The 22,483-nt window shown below is 56.3% G+C and overlaps 1 protein-coding gene across 3 annotated transcripts in view; it reads right to left on the bottom strand.

Moving 5' to 3' along the window:
* MAPK8IP3 (mitogen-activated protein kinase 8 interacting protein 3) overlaps positions 1-22,483 on the bottom strand; it is a 47,501-nt gene that overhangs the window by 21,413 nt on the left and 3,605 nt on the right. For 2 of the 3 annotated variants that reach the window (XM_044915572.1, XM_044915571.1), the window contains exons 2-5: positions 11,845-11,965; positions 10,257-10,327; positions 9,894-9,985; positions 3,385-3,526 (exon numbers count right to left, since the gene is read on the bottom strand). In XM_044915572.1, coding sequence (XP_044771507.1) covers positions 3,385-3,526; positions 9,894-9,985; positions 10,257-10,327; positions 11,845-11,965 — 426 coding nt within the window. Of the gene's footprint in view, positions 1-3,384; positions 3,530-9,893; positions 9,986-10,256; positions 10,328-11,844; positions 11,966-22,483 lie in introns of all 3 variants that reach the window. The other variant, XM_021698093.1, reaches the window with a different exon arrangement.

Below are 22,483 nucleotides of genomic sequence, written 5' to 3'. Positions count from 1 at the left end.
CTGGGTTCACCCAGCCGCTGCCTCTGGGTTTCCGGAGGCCGCTGACACTTTATTATTTAAAGGGCTTGGCTTGGGGCTGTTAGCTTGCGAGCTCCGGGCAGCCCGCTGATGCCGCGTGGGATGGACATGAAGCTACACGAACATGGCAAGCAACCCTTTGCAGCCAGGGGGTGGTCAGAAACAAGTGGTGGCCCAGGGCTGGGCAGAGGGCTCTAAATGGGGACCAGGGAGGAGGCTGAGATGCCTTCTGATCAAGCCGTCTGGGCTGCGGCCGGCTGCTGAGGTCTCCTGCTTCCTGCCCTGGGGCCAGTCTGGGCCTGGGAAGGGGCGCCGACCTCCCAAACACAGAGACACCAGGGGATGTGTAATTCTTAACCCCCACAGCTCAAGTGGACCTCAAGGTCTGCCCTACATAGCTATGTATATGCAATCAAACTGGAGTCCCACTTCCAGAGAATGGGTCATCCTTAAAACATTCCGAGACCAGATTATTAAAAACTGCTATCAACTGTTGACCTTAAACATCTCCCTGGAGGGGTGCCTGGCTGGCTCCGACGGTGGAGCATGCAACTCCTGATCTCGGGGTAGTGAGTTCGAGCCCCGCGTTGGGTGTGGAAATAACTTAAAAAAAAAAAAAAAGTCTTTAAAAAAAACAAAAAAAAAACCCCAAACCCAGAGTCTCCCTGGAGAGAATACACTCTACGTGAGTAAGTACGGCACGGGAAACAAAGCCACTCTTCTCCCACAGTCCTTCCTCGTGAAACCATTGGACAGTATCCGTGAAGTGGCCCACTTGTCTACTAACATTCACGACCTGACTCACCCCGATTCAGTCCTCAGTGGGCAGCAGCCCCCGCACACCCTGCTACCCTCTTGGGGTGTGGAGAAGGGGCACGGCCTCAGGAGGGGCTGCAGCTCCTGGTGCACACCCCAGGAGCCCACAGCACTGGGTCACGTGGTTTCCAAGAAGGGATGCTTCCGGGAGCTCTTTCGTGCAGGGGAGGAGCTGATGGCAGGGGGTGTTTGGCCCTCTCCGTAAAGCTGGACGCACGCTGGGACCAACCTACACCCGCCTTCATCTGGGAAAGGCTGACCAGGCTCTCGTGAAGAGCAAGCTGGCTGGGAATCCTGACACCTGCCACTTCCTGACCCATGTGGTCAGCGTCAGGCCAGGGCCTGGGATGGCCATGTCTGGCTTCATCTAACGGTCCCCTCACACTTCTCTGCCAGGACTCTCACTATTCCACAATCAGGCCCACCGTGTCCCTAGGGGCTGATTGGCGATGTTGGGGACATTTGTGGCTGTCATGACTGGGGACGGTGGGCGCTCCTGGCATCCAGTGGGTATAGGCGGGGAATGTCTGCTCACTGTCCTGCAGGTCCCCGGACGGCCCCCAGAGCTGAGAACCAGCCCAGATCATTGTTGTGCCGAGGTGGTATGCCCAGCGTAATAGCCTGTGCCTCTCCCCCTAGAAGCACCCCGGTACAAGCCTCTTCTACTTGGCATCTACAGCCTAAGGCCAATTTGAGAAGGAAAAATCCCTTCCTGAGAGCCTCTGTGATGAGGTGGTCTGTCCGCCCCACACAGCGAAGGCTCCCAGGCGTCCCACAGGCAAGGGGATGCCTCTGTTGCCAGCCCTCAAGGAGAGATGGCCGCAGGAGACCAGAGGCACAGGGAAGTCTGGCGAGGGCTGGGGGAGGCCCAGTATGTGAGTTCACGCCTCTCAGAACGATATGTTTTCTGGACCACCTTCCTCAAGGCCACGGTTCCCGGTTCCCGGCCTGTCCGTGCTTGGCAAACTCGGGTCTGCAGGATCGCAGTGGGCCTCCTTGACCCCAGAAGTCACCGAGGGGAACCGTGCGGCACGGCCAGGCCTCCCCCAGTCCCTGGCTCTCTCTGACCCTACAGGCCGCCACCTACCCGCGGGATGCTCCCCTGGCCACCACTTACCTAGCGGCAAACCTCTCAACCTCCTAAACACCAACGTGTGGCAGTGACCTCCAAATGCAAAGTACCCAAACTCTTAGCAGTCATTCCTCACCATGAGTAGCCACAACTGTTTGGTTAAAACACTGAAAATACAGCACATAAAAACAAAAAACAAAACAAAAAACAACAAAAAAAAATTAAGAAATTAGAAAGACCTTAAAACCTAGAGCATGAAATAAAAAGAACTTAAAACATAATTAAAAAAATCAAATCAAACACACCTACAAACTGAAACATAAAACAGTGGGATGAAAAGCAAGACTACTTTGGACGACGAGGCAGGAGAAAGAAGAGACACGGGAAGAAAGCTGGCTCAGCCACAGGCAGGAGGCAGGGCTCTGAGCACCCGGCCTCGGGGGGGCCCCTGCGGCTTCTCCCGGCAAGTGTGTGGAGGAGCCCCAGCCTCCCGCCGGCCCTGCACACAGGCAGGGCGGCCCATAATGGGGGCGGGGTCAGAGGTCGCAGAGACATGCTCACTGTCTGGAACAAAAGCTGAAGCGAGTGGGGTCACTTTCTGACACAGTGGGCAGCTTGCAGCCACCTCCTGCAGGGAGGCTGGACACCCAGGGACAGAGGGATAGTCAGCCACAAGCTGCAGCAGGAAGAAGCTTCGGGAGAAGTCCAGGCCCCACATCTGCCAGCCTGGCCAGGCCTGGAGGCCCAGGTGCTTTGCCTTCCGCAGGCGACCTCCCACGGGCTCTGCGGGAAGTGCCCCAGGCCTAGGGTCACCTCCTCCAGCCCCAAGGGCAGCATCCTTACCTGGCGATGCGGCCACAGCCTGTCTGGCAAAGGCAGGGCTGAGCTCACAGACCAACACTGGCCACAAGTGACCAGGGGCCATGATCGAGTGGCAGGCCAGGGAAAGTCCCTGCCCCTGGTTTTGTTGGGGGGCCCCCGCTGAGGCGTGCACTGCACTCCCTGGTTAGCTGCGCACACCCAGGACAGCCACCCCCCCAAACTCAGAGACCCAGCAGTCGATAGCACGGATAAGAAGGTAGCAGCAGGCTAGAGGGGAGATACTGGCCCCTCACCCTACTGTCTCCAGTGGGCGTGCAAACCTCAGACACCACAACGCAAGACACTCTGGGATGGCGCCCAGGGTGGCCTCGGGGCTGGTCCTCTGGGGCGGGTCTGGGGGACAGACATGCTTGTGCCCCAGAACAAAGGCTCAGCTCAGCCCGAACAGATGGGTACACCCTGGCTGCAGAGGCCCCAAGGCCCTGTGTGAGGCCCGCCTCCCGGGCTGGTGCTTTCCTCAGGTGCTGGCACACCTCCACGTGCAGCCCCACTACCCTGGGTGCAGGGGAAGCTGCAAAGGGTTGTACACAAAGACGCTTCCTGAATGAGCATGGGTGACAGGGAGGGACCCTCACTCCACAGCACGGCTACAAAACCTGGTAGCTGGAGGTGAACTGCAGCTGGCCGAGGTCACTCAGGTGCCAGTGGTCCCCCGCAGGCACGAGCTTGCCCCCCATCTGTGCACGTACCATGCCGTCGGCCAGGGGGAAGACATTCAGAGAGGTGGGGCGCTCCTTCCTGCTGAAATGTGAGGGAGAGAGGGAGGAAGCGGACGTTAGACGGGGCTTACAGCTCGAGAACTGGAGGCTTTCTGGACGCACGGGGGCCTGCCCTGCAGACCGAGCTGCTCTGGATGAGGGCCCGGTATGTGGGGCGGGGCGTGAGCTCCGGGGCAGCCGGCCTGCACAGGGGCTGCCCGTGCCGAGCTATGGCTCCTGTGTCCCCAAACCTGTTCCCGTGTTCAGGGGCACTTCAGCTGCTCTGCAGGCCTAAGGGACCCTTCCCCTTTGGTCCACTGTGACTCGTCGTTTTTGGTTAGACTTTATAGAGAGCTGCTCTGTGGGCTAAGAAATCCCACGGCAGTGCCAACAGCAGGCCCCTCGGCATCGAGGCCGGCACAGAGTGCTCCTGAGTGGCCACGTTTACCATGACGGTCTTTCCTACATGGAGCCCAGGCCTGCCTCCTGGGGCCAGGCAGAAGGAATCAACCCTTCAGCTCTGTTCTTTGCTCCCTGTTCCCCACCCGACTCCTTTACTGTTCCTCCGTGAGCTCTCCTCAGGGTAAAACGTCCGCCTGGATGTGCAGAGTAAAGAGGGGCCCCATCCTGCTGCTGGTGTCGTGTCCTTTACAGCCCACGGGGGCCCCTTTCTCCTGCTCCATGCAGTTCTTCCCGGTCGTTAGGGAGCACGGACCCCAGAGGGGAGCTCTTTCAAAGGTGTGCCAGGAGATGGGGAACGTAGGTCACCTGGAGTCAGGATGGAGCCCGAAGCTGCCTGCTAGGCTCAGTCCCTGAGGAAACGCCCCGTCGGGGGCTTCTGATTGGGGGCCAGGTGGTACGCAGCCCGGCCAGTCCCTGCGCTGCCCCGGGGCGGACGCAGCACACCCAGAGACGGTCGTCCACCCAACAGCCCGCGCTGCTCAGAGCTGCTGTGGCCAAGCATCAGAGCCCCACACACAGAGCTCGACCCCCAGGGACTGCGGTGCGAGGAGTGGCGGATGCTTCCTCAGGATTCCCAGACAGCCAGGTCTGGAGGCTGGACCGCTCTGGAGAGGGAAGGTGGGCAGCTTCCTTGCGGTGCTTGGAAGAGTGGAGCAGCCACGGTCCACGAGAACTTCCTACAGCCGGGCAGGCAGCTTCATGAAGCATGACCCTGGGAGGTGGGGGCTCTCTGGCTGGGGCCCCCATGTGGTTCTGGGGGCTGGCCAGGGCTGGGATGAAGCAGGAGGAGAACACAGAGGCTGAGCCAGAGTCCTGCTTTGTCTGGTCCGAGGCTGGCTGGTGCGTCCTGTTCAGCAAGATGCTGCCTCCCGCAGAGCTGGGCCCGGGCTGTGCTGTCCTGGGAGCTGGTCTGTGGCAGGGACAGCACCAGGGACAGCACCAGAAGAGCACTGTGCTCTTGAGGGGCTGGAGCCGCCGGCACCTCTGCACGTCAGGGCCTAGGCCACCCAGGAAGCTAGTTTCCTGTGGACAATCGCAGGCGCCTCACTCAGCCCTTGTCCCCGACAGAGGATGCGTTCTCAGGCACATCTCAGCTGGTCACCTGACCGTTAAAGACGCTCAGACCCTAAGAAAGGCACCAAGTTAGGGAGCTCTGCGTCTGCAGGTGCATCAAAACCTCAGCAGGCCCCGAGGCTCTGCCCCCGCAGACTGCCCTCCGCCGCAGCCTGCCTGGTCCCGGGTGTCTGGGAAGGCACCAGTGGCCACGTGGTTAGCACATCCCTGGAGGAGGGGCTGGCCTCCAGAGCCACAGCGTCTGCTCCCCCGAGGCTCCCGGGCACGTCCTTCGCTCACTCTTCCTTGTTGGGCGGGAACCCCTCTCCTGGGGCCCAGCTCCACTGCAGAAGAAATGCACAGCGGGGCCCTTGGCCCCAGGCAAGGGGCAGAGTGTGAGCGTCCTGCCTCAAAGGACAGCAGGGGGGACACGTGCCTGTCACCCGCTTCCAGAGCTGTGTGCATGGACACACACTGCGTCCAGAGACAGCCAGGCTGCTCTCCTGCAATGGGCATCATCCCCAGGAATCAAGCCTCATCTTCTCTCTCTGCTCCTCACAGAGCCATGCATGGCCTGCTCCATAAGCCCTGGGGGCACGTGTGGGGCACTGCCCATCCAGAGCTCGGCCACAGTGTCCCCTTGTCACATCCCGCTGATCCTTTGGGAGATGCCATGCTCGTCCAGAAGCTACAGCCCGAGGGAGTCATGCCGCCTGCAGAGGTCAGGCTGCCTGCAAGGGTCACAGGCACACGCCGGTTCCGGGCCAATACTCGGAGTGACTGAGCCGACTGTGAGCCCAGGTCCGTCTGACGCCAGAGTGCGGGGTCTCCACCCGTGCCCACCGCCTCCCTGCAGCGCCAACCCAAGGCTTCAGGCCCGAGGGCCCATCTGCAACCACGGATGTTTGCCGGGCGGGGGCCCCTGCGCCGCTACCTATTCTGAGGCTGTCTTGGGGACTTGAGTCCAGCCCTCTGCGTCTGCTGCCTGGCCTCTAAGCGCCACACCCAGAGTCTGTGATCCGTAATATCACTGCAGAGAAATCTGTCGAGCGGGTCGAGGACGAGCCCTGGGCCTATAATTAAAGACTACCAGCAGGACCGACTCTCCCGAACCCCAGAGCATCCCGAGCGCCCCTGCACAGCAGCATGAATGCTGGCCCAGACTTTACCTTTTCCTCCACGACTGGCGAGGGCTGCGGGGCAGTGACAGACACGGGGACAGCACATAGTGGCAACAGCACAGGGGGCGAGACGAGAAGACAGCATTAGAGGGCACAGGTCACATGCGCTCACGTGGAGGGCAAGTGTGCGCGGCGGTGGGCTCCGCACCACGCAGACAAACACACGTGGAGACATGCAGACATGTGCACGCGACAGACAGAGGGCACTCAGACACGTGAGCTCTGCGCTGAGCAGCCGGCCCGTGGCTTTGATTGCACACTCAGTAGGGGGCAAGGGTCCTCTCCCAGAACCCCAGCACACGTGCGCAGCCAGGCACACACACGCTCACGTTTGTGGGCCCACACACACTAACCAGTTTCTAAAGACACACACATTGAGAAAACCAGGCCAGGAGTGAAGGGAAACGCCTGTCTGGATTTGGCGGTGATCAGCAGCTCCCAGTGCTGAGGATGAGGCCCTGTCGGCAGGAGCCAGGGAGACTGAACTAGGAAGCTGGGCGGGCATACTTATTTCTCCCCAAAGAGCTGTGGCGGGAGAGGGGACAGCCCACAGAAGCAGGCCAGGATGGCGGGGCCACAGACGCAGCAGCGCTGGTGACAAAGGCCAACGTTCCCTGGAAATGATGGGTGGAGGCTGCTGTCTGCTCACCCAGAAACAGGTCCTGGGGCAGCCAGACATGCACAGAGCGCCCTCAGAACGTCTGGGCCACAGGGAAGCGGCTGCAGGGGAGGCACGAGCCTAAGTCCCAGACGGCGGCCGGTTCCGCGGGCCGGTGAGCAAGGTAAACATGGAGGGCGGGCTGGCAGGGCGATGGGGCAGCCCAGACCCACAGCACCACTCCTCTGCCTCCCAAACAAGTGCTGCCCCGGCCGTCACCCCCACAGGACCACTCTCCTCCTCGTGGCCAAGGGGACATGGCGGAGGTGGGCCATGTCCACGGAGGGTCTCAGCTGACAGAACAGGTGCTTTCTTCCTGCAGTCAGGAATCTCTCGCACACAGTGGTGCTCTGGCTCAGGAAGGTCTCGTCACAGAGTGCCAAGGGCCTGGACACCATGCTGATCATATGCACCCCAACCTTGGGGTACTCTCCGCAGAAATCTGGCCCAGAGCCCCTCCCTCTCCTGGGCAGCCGTTGGATCCATTTTGCAAATGAAGGGGCTCCTGTGGGCTCGGCTGGGTGTGGAGAAAGCCCCCACCAGGACAGCCACCCCCGGAGGCACTGAAGGCCCCGAAACACCCAGGAGTGACAAATAGGCACAGCCAGGCAGCAGGCAGAACAGACCTGTTCCCTGAGGGAGGAGGAGAACCCACATGGCCTCCAAGAGCTGCCGTGCAGCCTCAGAGGGGACCCAGACGGGACCCTGTGAGCCAGCCCCTCTCGAGTGTGAGTCCCGACATCAGAAGGGTGATGGCCACAATGGGCTGGAACCCAACTCTGAGCACAGGGAGCACTGCAGGGCCTGGTGCCAGGCTCAGTCCAGACTGGCTCAGGGCCATGGAGCTACAAGACCCATGGTGACAGCAGGCTCCCAGACCAGGTCCTGCCTCCGGCGCCCGAGGAAGCATCCACGGAAAGCAACCCCAGCCTGCAGTCACAGACTTCTTCCACGTCCAGGAAGAAACCAAGGCCTGACCTGGCCCCCGGTGACAGCCCCTAATAATGCCTGGGATGCTCAGGGCCTGGCTTTGGCGCCTGGGCAACCTGTGCTTTGGGCTGAGCCCACGTCATCCTGAGGTTCTGGGGACACCTGTTTCTGTGGCATCCCCGGAGCCCGGGGCGCTAGCCACGCTGACTTAGGACCCTGAACACTTGGGGCCTCCAAGTCCTGAGTTCAGAGAGCCCACCTCCCCTGGCTTCTGGGAAAACTGGGCCCTTCTCACTGGACTCTCTCCTTTGTGACCTTCAAGGTGCTCCTGGCCTTAAAGGCAACTGGCAGGGAACCAGCTTGAAGGTTCCAGAATGCTGCAGCCCTCAGGAACTGGCCACAAGCCCAGCACTCATCAGGGATGCCCAAGCTGCCCAGCCGCTGCAGCCCCCCGCTCAGAGGGCCCTGCCTAACCCTCCACAGAAAACAACACGGAGTCCCTGCCCGCCCCGGTCAGCATTCAAGTACAGTTACTCAGAAATCCTCCTGGTAGCTTCTGTGTGCTGGGGGTGAGGACGTGGCGGTGCACTCAAGGGAAACTCTCCCGAGCCGGGAGCTGGGAGCCGGGAGCTGGGAGCCGGGAGCTGGGAGGCTGTTACTTCCCCCTTCAGACAGTCATGACTCAGGATCGACACCTGCAGAGTTCTGTCCTTTAAGATGTTTGGTCCGTACTCCCCACCTGGTGCGGGGTTGCCACCAGCAGCCTGTGGTCCTTTCTCTAGGGCCTGAGCGCACAGCAGGGACGCGTCCGCTAAAAGCCTGGGACCGTCTAGAAACGTGTGGCCGTCCCCACCACCCTTCCCAGGTGCCACCCGGCCTTCACACATGTGTTCCGTGTTTCTGTTTTCAAGTTGACGCCTTGAGCACTGGTGTACAACGGCTTTGCCCACTGGGCCCAGACAGCGACACGCACAGTGGAAAGGCCTGAGCCCACCTGTTCGTAGCGTACCCGCCGAAGAAGCAGGCCGGAGAAAGCTTCTGCGGGTGGTGGGGTGTGACCAGGGCTTCAGGCATCAGCCTGCAGGAACAAGGGGCCATGGCTGGAAAGGGACCAAGAGCTGAGCTCCGTCTGTGGGACCTGGGATCCCAACCTCCGGCCCCTCTTCCCACCTACTAGAGACTCGGGATGTCGGTACCCTTCCCCTCAACCCCAGGACCAGGTCAACGACCTCGGTCTCCCACAGGCCAACTCCCGCAAGCTGGCAACACCCTGGGGAGGCTCGCTGACAGTCTGTGCCCTTGGAGACCGTGGTCCAGGCTTATCCTGACCGAAGGTGCAGGTTAGCCCCCCTCCCCGCAGATAAAAGCAGCGGAGCTCCTGGGCTCAGACAAGCGAGGGCCCCAGAGTCTGCTGGTGCCGCCCTGCCACAATGAGAATGTGCTCCCCGTGGGGGTCGCCGGCTGCCTGGCCTCCCCGCCCCCCGCCCAACGCGGTCAGCTCTTGTGACTCCAGGTGGTCAAGGCCCACAGAGTCACCAACAGCCCTGGATCAATGGATGTGGAGCCGCCGCCCCCACACACAGATCCATGTCTCACAGAAATCTGAACCTTGATTCCCGAATCCTCCGGGGGGGATACCTGCTTCGTTTTGCAAAGGAGAAAGCGAGGTGTGCAAGTGTTTGGTGAGCTGCCCAAGGCTGCTCCACAGATAGGGGCCAGAGCTGGGCTTCCAACCTCACCAAACGGCCCCAGAGTGCCCGCATCCTGCACACACTGTGCCATCTGCACACGACCGCGGAAGCCCCACGAGGGTTGATGTCGAGGCCACAAACTTTAGTGGGTAGGTGAATCCACAAACACAGGATCTGAGTGAACAGGACTGGCAGCCCCATTTCCTAGGCCTTTGTGACTGCACACGGCCGGCAGGAGGCCCACGTCCCGCGGCCCCACTCTGGTGCCCAGCCCATGTGCACACTCCTGCCCCAGCCATACGCTCTGACCAGACCCTTCCCTGAGTCACAGGTGGACGCAGCTCTCCAAAGGCTGCCCTCTGCCCAGGAGCCCCGGAGCACCCTGGGGATGAGGGGCCACTAGAGGCCACGGCCTCCAGCTTCCCGCCTCACCTCCTCCCCGGCAGGCTGCCCTCGGTTTGGCTGTTTCCCCCGACTTGCTGCATCTTGGACCTCTCGATGTGCTCCACATAGGTCTGGATCATCTGCAAAGGACAAAACTGCTGTGTGAATCATCCGTGCTGACCCAGGCGTCTCTCCCTCCAGCCCGTGGTGCTGTCCAGGCCGGCAGTGCTCTGCCAGCAATGAAGCCACGTTCGTGGAGTGGACTCTGACCAGCGCACAGCCGACAGCTTTCTGGCTAGGGCAGTAGAAACCAGAAAGAAAAGGCCAGAAAGGCCAGCCAAGGCCAGCAGGCATGCGCAGCTGCCAGGCTGCGGCCACGTTCCTGTGTGTGGGTCATGGCCAGGCACCTACCTCTGTGTGTCGCTGGTGCAGAGCGTTGTACTCCTTCTTCATCTCTGACTCTCGTTCCTCCAACCGGGAAACTGGAAGACACAGCCACGGCCTGTCAGCAACACGGCCTGCCTCTCCATGCCTCCTTGCTTGCCCTCGTGCGTGTGGGCAGAAGGTTCCGGGACAAACTGATCCGTGGTGCAGACCGGACAGGTTTGGCCCGCAGAGACCCCAGGGGCACAAGAAGGCAGATCCTGGCCGGTCTGGGTGGCATGTGGTGTGTGTGCTGCGTGCCTGGAGGGTGTTCAGCTCCACCACTAAGACAGCCAGGATGACTGCAACCCACCCAGGGCTGCTATCTGTGCCTGGGCAGCCTGAGACGCAGGGAGCTCGCCGCGGTCAGAGACAAGATGCGAGCAAGGGGCTCGTAGAAAGAGGCAGAGTTCCTACGTGAGTAACCTCTATGACATAGGAGAGAGCTCAAGAATACCTGCCGTGAGGACTGAACCAGCAAGTATCCCTGACGCACACCAAGGGCTGGAAAGACCAAGCTGCGGCCATGGCACCTCCGGGCCGGCAGGGCTGATGCCCAGGAGGGCCCCTCTGGCCCTGCATGTGCTCCGCCTGCCACATGCAGGTGAGCCACCTGACTTGTCAATAGGCCTGCCGGGCATCATGCCCTCTGCGTCCCGCCACCAGGGCGAGCATCTGTGGCCCTTTGCTCAAACTTCAACTGTGTCCCTGTGGCCCCAGCAAGTGGAGAAGCTGACACACAGAGTGAGGCGAGGCACATGACCGTCACGGGCCTGGCACCCACCGGTGTGGTCCTTCCATGTGTGAGCCACCCTGCTCCCCCGCCTCCCACCTTCCCTGCTTCCCGGGGGTGGTTTTAAACAGATCTAACAGGAGACACCAGTCCACATCTCCACCACCATAGGCTCTCCTGTTCCGCGGTGTCTGTAGAGGCCACGTCCCCCACCCCACAGCAGGGGCCTCAGAGTAGGCATCTCTACGCAGCTCTCTGGGGACCACACTGTGAGGAGCAGCAAGGGCATCTGCAGGAACTGGGGGTCAGAGGCTCATGAGGCTCATGTAGCTGGCTGCCCTACCCCAGGGACGGAGAGTCTGACCCCCCAGCCTCTGCTCCAGCCTTGGGAGGGGCTGCCCGTGTATGCGGAAGGCCCTGGAGAGGACCCCTTTTGGCCTCCCTGCTGGCCACCACAGCGGGCTCCCCCAGCAAGCTCTCTGACCGCCCAAGAGCAGCGTCTCCTCGGTGGTGGACAGACAGGAGCCGGCACCGCAATGGGGAGCTTTCATCGAAAGGGCTGGCGAGGTCCGGCCCAGGCCGCATATTCAGCAAAAATGCTTTGTCATCAAAGGGGCCTTATTTATTTATCGATTTCCGCACAGGATTTGAGGCTGATTATGGAGACACAGAGCAGTGTGAAAGCATAAACAAGTGGTTGAGGGAATCACAGCGAAAGAAAGCAGCCGCAGGCTTTTCTCTATCAAAGGCTCTCCACATCCTTCCCAGCTGGGCCCAGTCTTACAACAACACACACATTCAAACGCGATTCCCACCCCACCCTCCCACCCCCCAGCTACTTACTCTGATCTGCATAGTTTTTGGCCTTCAATTCCAGCTGGCGAGTCTGAAACTCATAGTGTTCCACCTGGATTTGTAGCTCTTTCTTCTCTTGTTCCAAGGCATCTTCAAATTCGATGAATTTCTGTGCACAGGAGGAGAAAAGGGCAGGCGTGGTGAATGTGGGATGCCAGGTGACAGCAGGGCTCACAGAAGGGTCACGGGCTTCCAGGACTGAGAGTCATGGGCTCCTGGCATCACACCACCTGCCACCCTCTGTGGGCAAACCCTGACACGCACCGTCCAGGAGCGGGGCCAGACGAGTTTCCCGGGAGTTAATACCTCTAGAACCTTCTAGTTAGCTCTCCAGAGAGTCTCACAGGGCCCCGATGTAGAAACACTCATGCTTCCTTTAATGATCTGTCACCATCTTGAAAGTCTTAATAATTCTGGAACAAGGGACCCCGAATTTCCATTTCCACAGCAGGTCCCACAAATCATGCCGCTGGTCCTTTTCCAGCAGAGTTACATGACTCTTCCCCACACTAAACACCTACATCAGGTCAAGTCTACTTTGCTCCTAATCTGTGTTCAGTTATGCTCGGTTTAGGAAGCCATCGCTACTGGAATAACCAACGGGGCTTGGTCTTTGGAATCTTTCCCTTACAACACGGAAAATGTCTGAGCAAAACTATCATCAAACCAAGCAAAAAGAAAGCACTTTGCCAATAAATAAAAACAAAAAAAGACAACTCTTGAAAGATCTTGGGAGGGCTCCTGGCTCCACACTGAAAGCCAGGTATGGATGCAGGCCTCTGGGAGAGGGGAGGAATGGGCACCTGCGGCCACCCCAGGGTCGCGGTGGGAGGGTGGGGTGGGGTCCCCGCGCCAATGCCACCAGCTGTAGTTCCTACAACAGCTCTGCGGGGGAGCTGTTGACACCTCAGTTTTGTGGTGTGCGGAGCTGGAGAGGGCGGGGCGGGCAGGGGCCGGGAAGGGCGCGTGGGGAGCCAGCCTGGCAGCCTCACAGCTCCAGCCAAGTAAAGCACCACCGCCCCGCGGCCAGGAAAGCGCACACGGGCGGCTCAGCTGTGCACAAACCGCCAGCACACAGTTTGACTCACCTGGACACAAGCAGCGTCTGAAGAAGAAACAAAGGTTATTAACTGGCTGATACGGGTATGTTTTCATTTGGGTAATGTTAGTTCCTGTTACTTAAAAAAACTAACCAGAGGACGTGCAACATTGTGCTTCTGTGGGAACATCAGGCGGGAGTATTACGAGAAGAATATTTTTTAAAAACCATAATTGTACCACCCAGAGTCGGTTAACATGAGGCGATGTCCTTCCAGATGTGCATGCGGTGTGCACACGTGTGTGCGCACATGTGTGTGTGTGCACGTGTGCATGCGAGCTTACAGGGCCGAAGCGCTATCTCTTGTACAGAGAACTCTGGGAACCGCTATCTTCAGCCGCGTAACCTGGAGCGCCTTCCTACATCAAGAGACATACTCTCCCACTTCCAGTGTCGGTAGGCATGTGTGTGCAGAGCAGAGCTTACTCCATCAATTACCTGCTGTTGGGCTTCCAAGCTGCTCTAAAACATCACTGGGGTCTTGGCCTGTGGAAATGCCCAATGGCTTCCTGCGATGGGAGACCGTGGTCCTGGGCCCGCGAGCGGCTACAACCCCTCAGAGGGGCCACCCAGCTCACTCCGCGCAGGCTGGGGCAGGAGCCTCTCCCAGGGCCCGGATGCCTAGGGACCAGAGCTGGACAGCGGGGCTGCCAGCCTGACGGGTGGGACTCGGCCCGCCGTAACCGTCCTGAGTTGTCAGTCCCCTGGTGACGATACGTATCGGTCCCAAACAGCTCACTACGTCCTTGTCTGACGCCCTGCCTGCCATGTACCTGCTGCTCCTCGTGATCTGTGAGGACCCCGTCTTCCACGTGGCAGGTGCTTCCCCAGGATGCGGGTGTGTGTGCACTACACAAGCGTACTTCATCATTTCTCCTTCCCTCGTCGCTCCGAAGCCACTTTTCTCACGTGCTCAATCCTAATATAGATTTCGGTTTATTTGTGAGCTAGGTCAGAGCTTTCTCTGAACGTGGACTGCTCCATTATCCCTTAATATCGGACACGTAATCATCCTTTCAAGTCCCCTTTTCAACATTTTCTTGGTTATTCCCACTTGCTTATCCTTCTAGATTAACTTGAGAACCATCCGGAGTCACTCGATGTGTTTATTTTTGCATTAGCAGTTTGCTTGTCCAAAAGCACCAGCTCTCTGGGCCTCAGGATGGGGTCCTGACCTGCGGGCTGCACCCCTGTGGTGTCACACAAAGAAAAGGAGTCATTTCAGGGATATGTCCCCTCTGTTTCCTCACGCATCACCTGCACTTGAGAGGTGGAAGTCAGCTGAGAGATTTCCAAACTACGGACGTTGTCAGAAAGCCCGCTTCCAGATTCTTATGAAGGTCAAGAGAGACTTTCTTAAATCTATCTTGATAGGTGATCATTAGAATCCAACCTGAGTGACAGTGCTGAAACGCTTTGTCATGCCCTAAAACCATGCCTACAGATTCCTGATGAAGCTAGCCACAAACCAGGTCACAGGCAGAAATCCTCTGACCTTGATATTTCAAGGCTTTCAGCATCAGGAAATACAGAGACATTAACCAAGAGAGAAGGCAGCTAAGTGAAGCTGGCAGGTGGCAGGGAGACAGATCCCACGCGGTCAACAGGACGTCTGTGGTTCTCAGGCCACGTGGAAAGAGGGTGCCAAAGGGATGGCCCCACTGGGCGGGGACGCTCAGTACTTCGTAACTGGTGCCCTTCCATCCTCTCGGCACCCCTGCGCAAAGTAGCGTGGGTGCTCCCATGGGAGCTGCTCCCCAGGTGAACAGAGAGCCCCAAGAAACACACAAGTGACCATGAGCAGGCTCGAGGACCCCGGCCTCAGACCCTCGCCCTCCCTGCGCGGCTCCCAGAGGCGCCTGAGCAAGGTGAGGCCACTGCTTCTGCACCACAGTGAGTGCGGCCTGGAGCCTCTGTCCCTCGTCCCCCAGACGTGGGCATCCTACTGGACAGAAGTGATCGGGGGGCCCCTCAAGGCCTCTGAGTCTGTGAAAACATTACAAACACAACGTGGCATTCTACACCTTCCAAGAAATCCTCCTTTTTCTTCCCCTCTTGAAGAAATTATTTCAATGTCATTCAAGTAATTTCGGTTAACAAAAAACACAAGCCAGCCATTTAACCAAAATGGGATATGCAAGGAAATCATCAAATACTATAGGGAATAAATAATGTGAAAGAACAGTGTCTGGCCAAGACTAAACAAATACGGAATCTTTGTTTCTTAGGAGGGAGTGCTCAGGGCTGGACTGGGGAAGATGTCATCTCGGCAAGTGAGAGGGACAGCAGGGGCACCCCGGCTGGCGGTTAGCTCAGGAGTGAAGAGAGCAGGTGGCACAGGGGACGGCCACGGGGGAGCAGGGCACTGTCCTACCTGGGTTAGCGAGAGTCACAAAAATCCAATAGAGGGGTTCAAAAAGACAGAATATTTTTATTTCCACATCATTTACTTTGGATTTAAGGAATCGAGACTTTTCAGTGGTGGGGGACAGGGTAGGGTGGAGACTAAGTCAAGCCTATAAAGAAAGTCTTCCAAAAATTTCTAAAGGAGAATCTGACTATAACAAAATAGGACTGGAACTAAGAATAAAAATTGGACTATGAGCATTCGGGTCAAGTGGGTCTATGTGGTACTCGATTACACAAAAATACAAATCTCCTCTATCTGAAATCTCCTCTGCACACAGCAGTATCTCAATTCCAGAGATCTCCAGAAGGCGCAACTACAGCCAAGTGAAAACTTCGTACATACGCTGTTTGTACTACGGGTTTGAATTTGAAATTATCATCTGTCCAACCAAATCTAATCAAAATGTCATGAGGCACATGATAACCCACGGATGTTTACGCTCACTCGTAGGACCGATCTTCTGAGCAGCCTAAAGAGCAATGACTAGCCATTCTATGACGAAGGGACCCATTGTCCTATCCTTAGCATCTAGATACGAAACAGCTAATTCTCACGTCTAAATACCAATATACCACATGATTCCCTTTTTAGATTTGTTTTTAAGTATACTACCCCCTCCCTCCCACTAACAAAGTGCTGGGTTTTAAAATGAAACTCAGCTTTGGTTTTCAGAATTTGCTTTCAGGTGAATCTCAAGATACATACTGAAAACCTGAGTGCGGGCTCTTCCAATCTAGGAGCCAGAGGAGGCCTTTCTCAGTGTTCCAGGGAACGAGGTCATTCCTCCTGACATGTACATAAAAGCACAGGTAAGAAGTAAACTGACTTTTCATGTCAAATATAAAATTAAAACCACAGCAGACGTCAGGATCCCCGATTCCCAGAACGCAAGAGAGATTATCAGGTAAACACTCTTTTATAATGTAATCATCCGTTCTGACAACTTTCATAACCCAGGGTTATTTTAATGGCAAAGTAAATTAGCATATTGAATCTAATTCTCCCCTTGTCTGTGTCCTTTAGGTCAGGGTCATACATAGGAAATAATTCAGTTCTGGCTGGTTTGTCGGAAATGAACCCGATGGGAATCAGAGATCTCATTTTCTTCCATCATTTCCTTCTGGGGGCAGTGAGGGGATAGAGTGGATTTCCAAAAGAAAAGTGCTCTTTTTTCGACTTTTATTTTAGACAGGCAGAGCGGTAAACACTCAGGCTGTGGGGCGCAGGCTTCCATGCGTGGGGGCTGACTCCCTTGTACAGTGTTGATAGTGATCAAATATTTACCGGGCGCTCCCGGCGGGGCGGGCAGTGAACCCCTGAGACCTCAAACCACAGATGTTCTTTACAGCTTTCTTTCCATTTTCCACAATGGGGTCAGCACATAGACGTGAAATGCAGGGTAGGCAGGGGAGTAGAGCAGGATGGAGCGAGATGGCTTGCTGGGGGGGCACACTGGGGGAGGTACGGAAGCGCAAGTCTGTATTCTAGCATGACACACATGTCTGAGAGATCACGCCACCCCCGTGCAGGAATCCAAGAATCGGGCTGGATTCATAAAAAAAGCAAAGTTTCCTCATGTTCGTGTTAAAGGGACCACTGGTTCAGCATCCGCCTGAATGGAATCCCAATGAACGGCACTGGTTTAATTCACACTGATTTCCAAAGGTTGGCAAGGCAGACACAAAAAATCTCTGTGTGTGCCCAAAAGAATGTTATGGTTATGTTTACGTATTAAATATTAATAAACATTTTATATGTTAAGATACAGGCTATATAAAATATACACATAGGGGGCGCCTGGGTGGCTCAGTTGGTTAAGCGACTGCCTTCGGCTCAGGTCATGATCCTGGAGTCCCGGGATCGAGTCCCGCATTGGGCTCCCTGCTCGGCAGGGAGTCTGCTTCTCCCTCTGACCCTTCTCCCTCTCATGCTCTCTGTCTCTCATTCTCTCTCTCGCAAATAAATAAAATCTTTAAAAATATATATATATACACGTAGGACACATAAAATACATGATGTGGTTGGTAATGTGAGACAGAAGGAAAAGGAGGATAAAACTAAAAGCCTGATGCCCCACCCCGGGAGAAGTGAACCTCCAGGACCCCGTGTTCTCTAGAGCATTCTCAGCAATGTACCCTGGCTTCTTTAACTTGCTCATCCGCTCAGCTTCTGCCTGGCTGCTGCTGGGTTTAACAGCACACGGGCCCAGGGTGCTGGCTTTGTGGACACAGGGTCTTGCTGTCCAGAAATGAACACTGCAGACATGACACGGGCCCTGGGCCACACGCGTGAGCAAGCACCCACGGGCTTCCACAGCTGGGAGAAGAGCCCATGAAGGGGTCCGGCACCCAGAGAGTGCATGAAGTTTCTGGGGAGGGGTGCACGGAGACTCTCGTGAGAGGCGTCACTTTGAATCTGTCGCTGTGGACAGTCAGAATCTAAACGTGCCAACTTTTGCTGCCCAAACCCCACTGGGTGAGGTGTAGTCCTCCAGGACAAGGACCTGTCCCCCGCTTAACCTGGCATTCCCCAAATCTCCTGCGCATGAGAGGTGATGAGTATGCAGGCTGATAGCTCACTTCCCTGGGGGTGAGACTTTCCTACCTTGGTGACTCAGGTGCTTTCTTGGGACTGGCTGGTCCTATGGCCGGCCCGGCCACCCACTGCTCCGGACCTCTCCTGGGCTTTCTCTCCCCAGGAACCCCCACGCGCAGCTGCATCCGAGCCGGGTTTGGAGAAGCCACCTCCCGCTCCACCCACAGGGGAGGGACGGAGGGCCACACGAGCACAGGGCTCGGCACTACAGGAAGGGATAAGGACGACACTCACAACCACCCGGAAGAATCTCAACATCATTATGCTGACTGAAAGAAGCCAGACAGAAAAAGACAAAACATCAGCACAATTCTATTTATATGAAGTTCTGGAGAACGCGCAGGACTCTACAGTGATGGAGAGCAGACCAGTGGGGGTGGGGAAGCAGGGAGAGGTCACCAAGGGGCAGAAAGAGACTTCAGGGATGGTGGCCACTCTGGGCGGGTTTCTGGGTGTACACATGTCGAGACTCACCAAACTGCACAAATACGTACAGTTCAGTGCATTCACCTCAATAAAGTTGTTAGAAAAAAAGAAACACAGAAACGAAGATGTATCCCAGGGTCAAAGATCTCGCCGTGGACCGTGACACCAGCGTTTCTAGGCGCTGGGGACTTCTCGCCAAATTCTTCACAGCCTTTTGATAATTTCCTCACCTCCCCGTTCTATCCTACACAGCTGGTACTCCTGTTTTGTTACTGTTTATCTCACACTGTTTTCTTCTGTCTGGTCTCCTGTATCCAAACCTACTGCTTCGTGAGCTCTCCTCTTTCTGGAACATGCTCACTGAACAGCATTTCCCTCTGTCGCGTGCCCGCCCTCCCCAGAGAGCTGAAGGCTCCTGTGCTCTGCAGTCTAGGGCGGGGCTGCCTGTGCTGGGGGCCCTAGTGATGTGTGGCTGTTTAAACGCATTAAAATGGTGTAAAATGAGAACTTGCGTCCTCTGTTGCATGAGCCATAGGTGAAGTGTCAGTGTGGTCATCAGCTACTGAAGCAGACAGCACGAATGAGAACTTTCCATCCTCACAGAAGGTTGTGTTGAACAGACCACTGCTCTACCGACTCAACTGTAGAGCCCTTGCCCTTCGGGGATCAGACACACAGTTGGGTGTGGTGTGCACAGAGGCAGAGGAAAGCCTCCTCTCTCCTCATCTGCTCACGCACAGGTGGCTAGCATCTCCTTGAGGTGTGCTGTCAGCGGGAAAAGAACCAGCCTTGGGGCGGAAAGAGCTAGAAGGGCACTGCCCCCTTGATCAGGCAGGAGGCAGCCATAGGGTGCTGGGGTGCGAGGCACAGGGACCTATCCCTCTAGCCAGGCCCTCATTCATCTAAGCATTCAGCATCTGGATGCACCCTGCGCAGCCCTCGCGCCAGACGCCAGGGAGGCAGGGGTGCCCAGGAACTGGAACTGCATGCAGGGGGACGGTGCAGGGAGCAGGCCCCTGAGGGAGGTGGGCCTGGCGACCGCATCAGAATGAGGCCAGGCCTGGCAGGGTTCAAGCAGGAGGGGATCCTCTCTCTCTCTACCCAGAGTAGTCCCACCCCCACCTGTCACTGTGCATCCCACGCCCCCACCTCATCAGCACGTGGTGTCCAGTAGTGTCTCCCCCAGTACCTCCCCACTGGGTGCCTGCCCCCAGATCCAAACCACAAAGCCTGCAGCCGAGCCTGGCATCCGGACTGCCCTGGCAGATGAGGACATGGGGGAGGGGAGATGGGAAGCACCTTTGCAAAAGTTCCCTCTGGCTGAGGAAGGGCTGGGACAGGGAGTGAGCCTGGGAGGCCAGTGGGAGGCTCCGACTGGGACCAGGACGGTGGCAAAGGAGACGAGAAAGGCGCCTAAAACCAAAAGTCAAAAGTCGGGCCAAAAGAATGGCCAGGACTCGGTGAGCAGTGGGACAGGGGAGCTAACACCCGGACATTTCCCAGAGCACAGGAATCACATGCCTGAAAAGGCACATTGGCCCGGCTGCTGGCGGCGCCCCTGGTTGTCTGCTATAGTAACGGGCCGTCCTGCAACCCTCCTGACGAATGGGGCCTGAGAGAGGGACTCTGTCCCGCGCTTGTGGGCCTTGTTCCCCGACACCCATCCTGCACACAGCAAGCAAGGGTTTCAGACACTCAGGGAAGCGCACGACATCGCCTCCGGGGGCTTCCTGCCAAACTGGGGGGCATCCTGCAAAACAGGGGTCCTGTGATGTCACAATCGTCGCAGTTGCAAAAAGCAGAAAGAGAGGACCCGATCCAGAAGAGAGGAGGCTACGGGGACAAGCAGGACCCCGGAGGTCATGCAGAGCGAGAGGGAGGGGTGGAGAGACAGAAGGAAGAGCAAGGTAGAAAAATGTTCCCATTTGGGAATCTGGGTGCAGGGTGTTATTTCTGCAACTTCTAGAAATGATTCTAATACAGGAAGTTTTAGAAAACTTTAAAATAAAAAAACCAGTGGGGCACCTGGCTGGCTCAGTAGGAGAAGTGCAACTCTTGATCTCAGGGTCGTGAGTTTGAGCCCCACACTGTGGGTAGACTTTATTAAAAAAATTTTTTTGTTTTGTTTTTAAGATTTTATTTATTTGACAGAGAGACACAGTGAGAGAGGGAACACAAGCCAGGGGAGTGGGAGAGGGAGAAGCAGGCTTCCCACTGAGCAGGGAGCCTGATGTGGGGCTTGATCCCAGGACCCTGGGATCATGACCTGAGCCGAAGGCAGACGCTTAACAACTGAGCCACCCAGGTGCCCTAAAAAAAATTTTTTTTTAATAAAAAGACCCACAGGGGCACCTGTGTGATGCAGTTGGTTAGGCATCCGACTCTTGGTTTCAGCTCAGGTCATGATCTCAGGGTCCTGGGGTGGAGCTCTGAGTTGAGCTCTGCACTCAGCACAGAGTCTGCTTGAATTCTCTCTCTCCCTCTGCTCCTTCTCTCTCTCAAATATAAATAAATAAAATCTTTAAGGGCGCCTGGGTGGCTCAGTTGGTTGGGCGACTGCCTTCGGCTCAGGTCATGATCCTGGAGTCCCTGGATCGAGTCCCGCATCGGGCTCCCTGCTCGGCGGGGAGTCTGCTTCTCCCTCTGGCCCTCCCCCCTCTCATGTGCTCTCTCTCTCATTCTCTCTGTCAAATAAAATAAATAAAATCTTTAAAAATAAATAAATAAATAAATAAATAAATAAATAAATAAATAAAATCTTTAAAGGGGCGCCTGGGTGGCTCAGTTGGTTAAGCGACTGCCTTCGGCTCAGGTTATGATCCCGGAGTCCTGGGATCGAGTCCCGCATCGGGCTCCCTGCTCCGCGGGAGGCCTGCTTCTCCCTCTCCCTCTGCCTGCCGCTCTCCTTGCTTGTGCTCTCTCTCTGTCAAATAAATAAATAAATAAAATAATAATAATAATAAATAAATAAATAAAATCTTTTAAAAAAATAATAAAATAGGGCACCCAGATGGCTGTTGGTTAAGCGTCTGCCTTCGGCTCAGGTCATGATCTCAGGGTCCTGGGATTCAGTCCTGCATCGGGCTCCCTGCTTGGCGGGGAGTCTGCTTCTCCCTCTGCCCCTGCCCCTGCCCTCTCTTTCTCTAGTGCTCTGTCAAATAAATAAATAAATAAAATCTTAAAAAGAAATAATAATAAAATAAAATAACCCACAAAACCCAGATATTAACTTTAATTTAGAAGCCCTCGTTTGGGAAGAAGTAACTATAGCAGTGCCCCGGGAGGACAGGCAGGGACCGGGAGGACAGGGAGGGGCCGGGGCTGTGGGCCCTCCCCGACATGTCCACTCTGGCTGGGAAGCACCTCTGTCTCCATTTTTTTTTTTTAAAGATTTTATTTATTTATTTATTTGATAGAGAGAATGAGAGAGAGAGAGAGCATGAGATGGGGGAGGGTCAGAGGGAGAAGCAGACTCCCCGCTGAGCAGGGAGCCCGATGCGGGACTCGATCCCGGGACTCCAGGATCATGACCTGAGCCGAAGGCAGTCGCTTAACCAACTGAGCCACCCAGGCGCCCCTCTCTGTCTCCATTTTTAAGAGAGATCTGGTTGTTCTCCTGCAGACTCGGTAAAACTATCTTGGGGTCGACCTTTATTTATTTATTTATTTATTTTAAAGATTTTATTTATTTATTTGACAGAGAGAGATAGCGAGAGAGGGAACACAAGCAGGGGGAGTGGGAGAAGGAGAAGCAGGCTTCCCGCGGAGCAGGGAGCCTGAGGAGGGGCTCGATCCCAGGACCCTGGGATCATGACCTGAGCCGAAGGCAGCCGCTTAACCAACTGAACCACCGAGGCGCCCCCCAAAAAATAATTTTTAAAAACTGCTTTTAATATTACAACATGGCAAGAAAAGAAATCCCATGTCTTGTCCAAGTGGTGGTGAATTTGCTGTTTCTAATGTGGGAAACCAGAAGAAAACCTCTGCTTCAGTGCATCAATTCACCGTGAGAAAAGGCAGATCTACAGAGGTGGATTAGAGCTTTTCCTCTCTCCAGCTTAATCCTATCCAAATGTTCTCCCGCAAACCGAATTACT

Source organism: Neomonachus schauinslandi, chromosome 5, assembly GCF_002201575.2.
Source record: "Neomonachus schauinslandi chromosome 5, ASM220157v2, whole genome shotgun sequence".
In the NCBI taxonomy this organism is placed as follows: Eukaryota; Metazoa; Chordata; class Mammalia; order Carnivora; family Phocidae; genus Neomonachus; species Neomonachus schauinslandi.
This window is presented reverse-complemented; position numbering and strand designations above follow the sequence as displayed.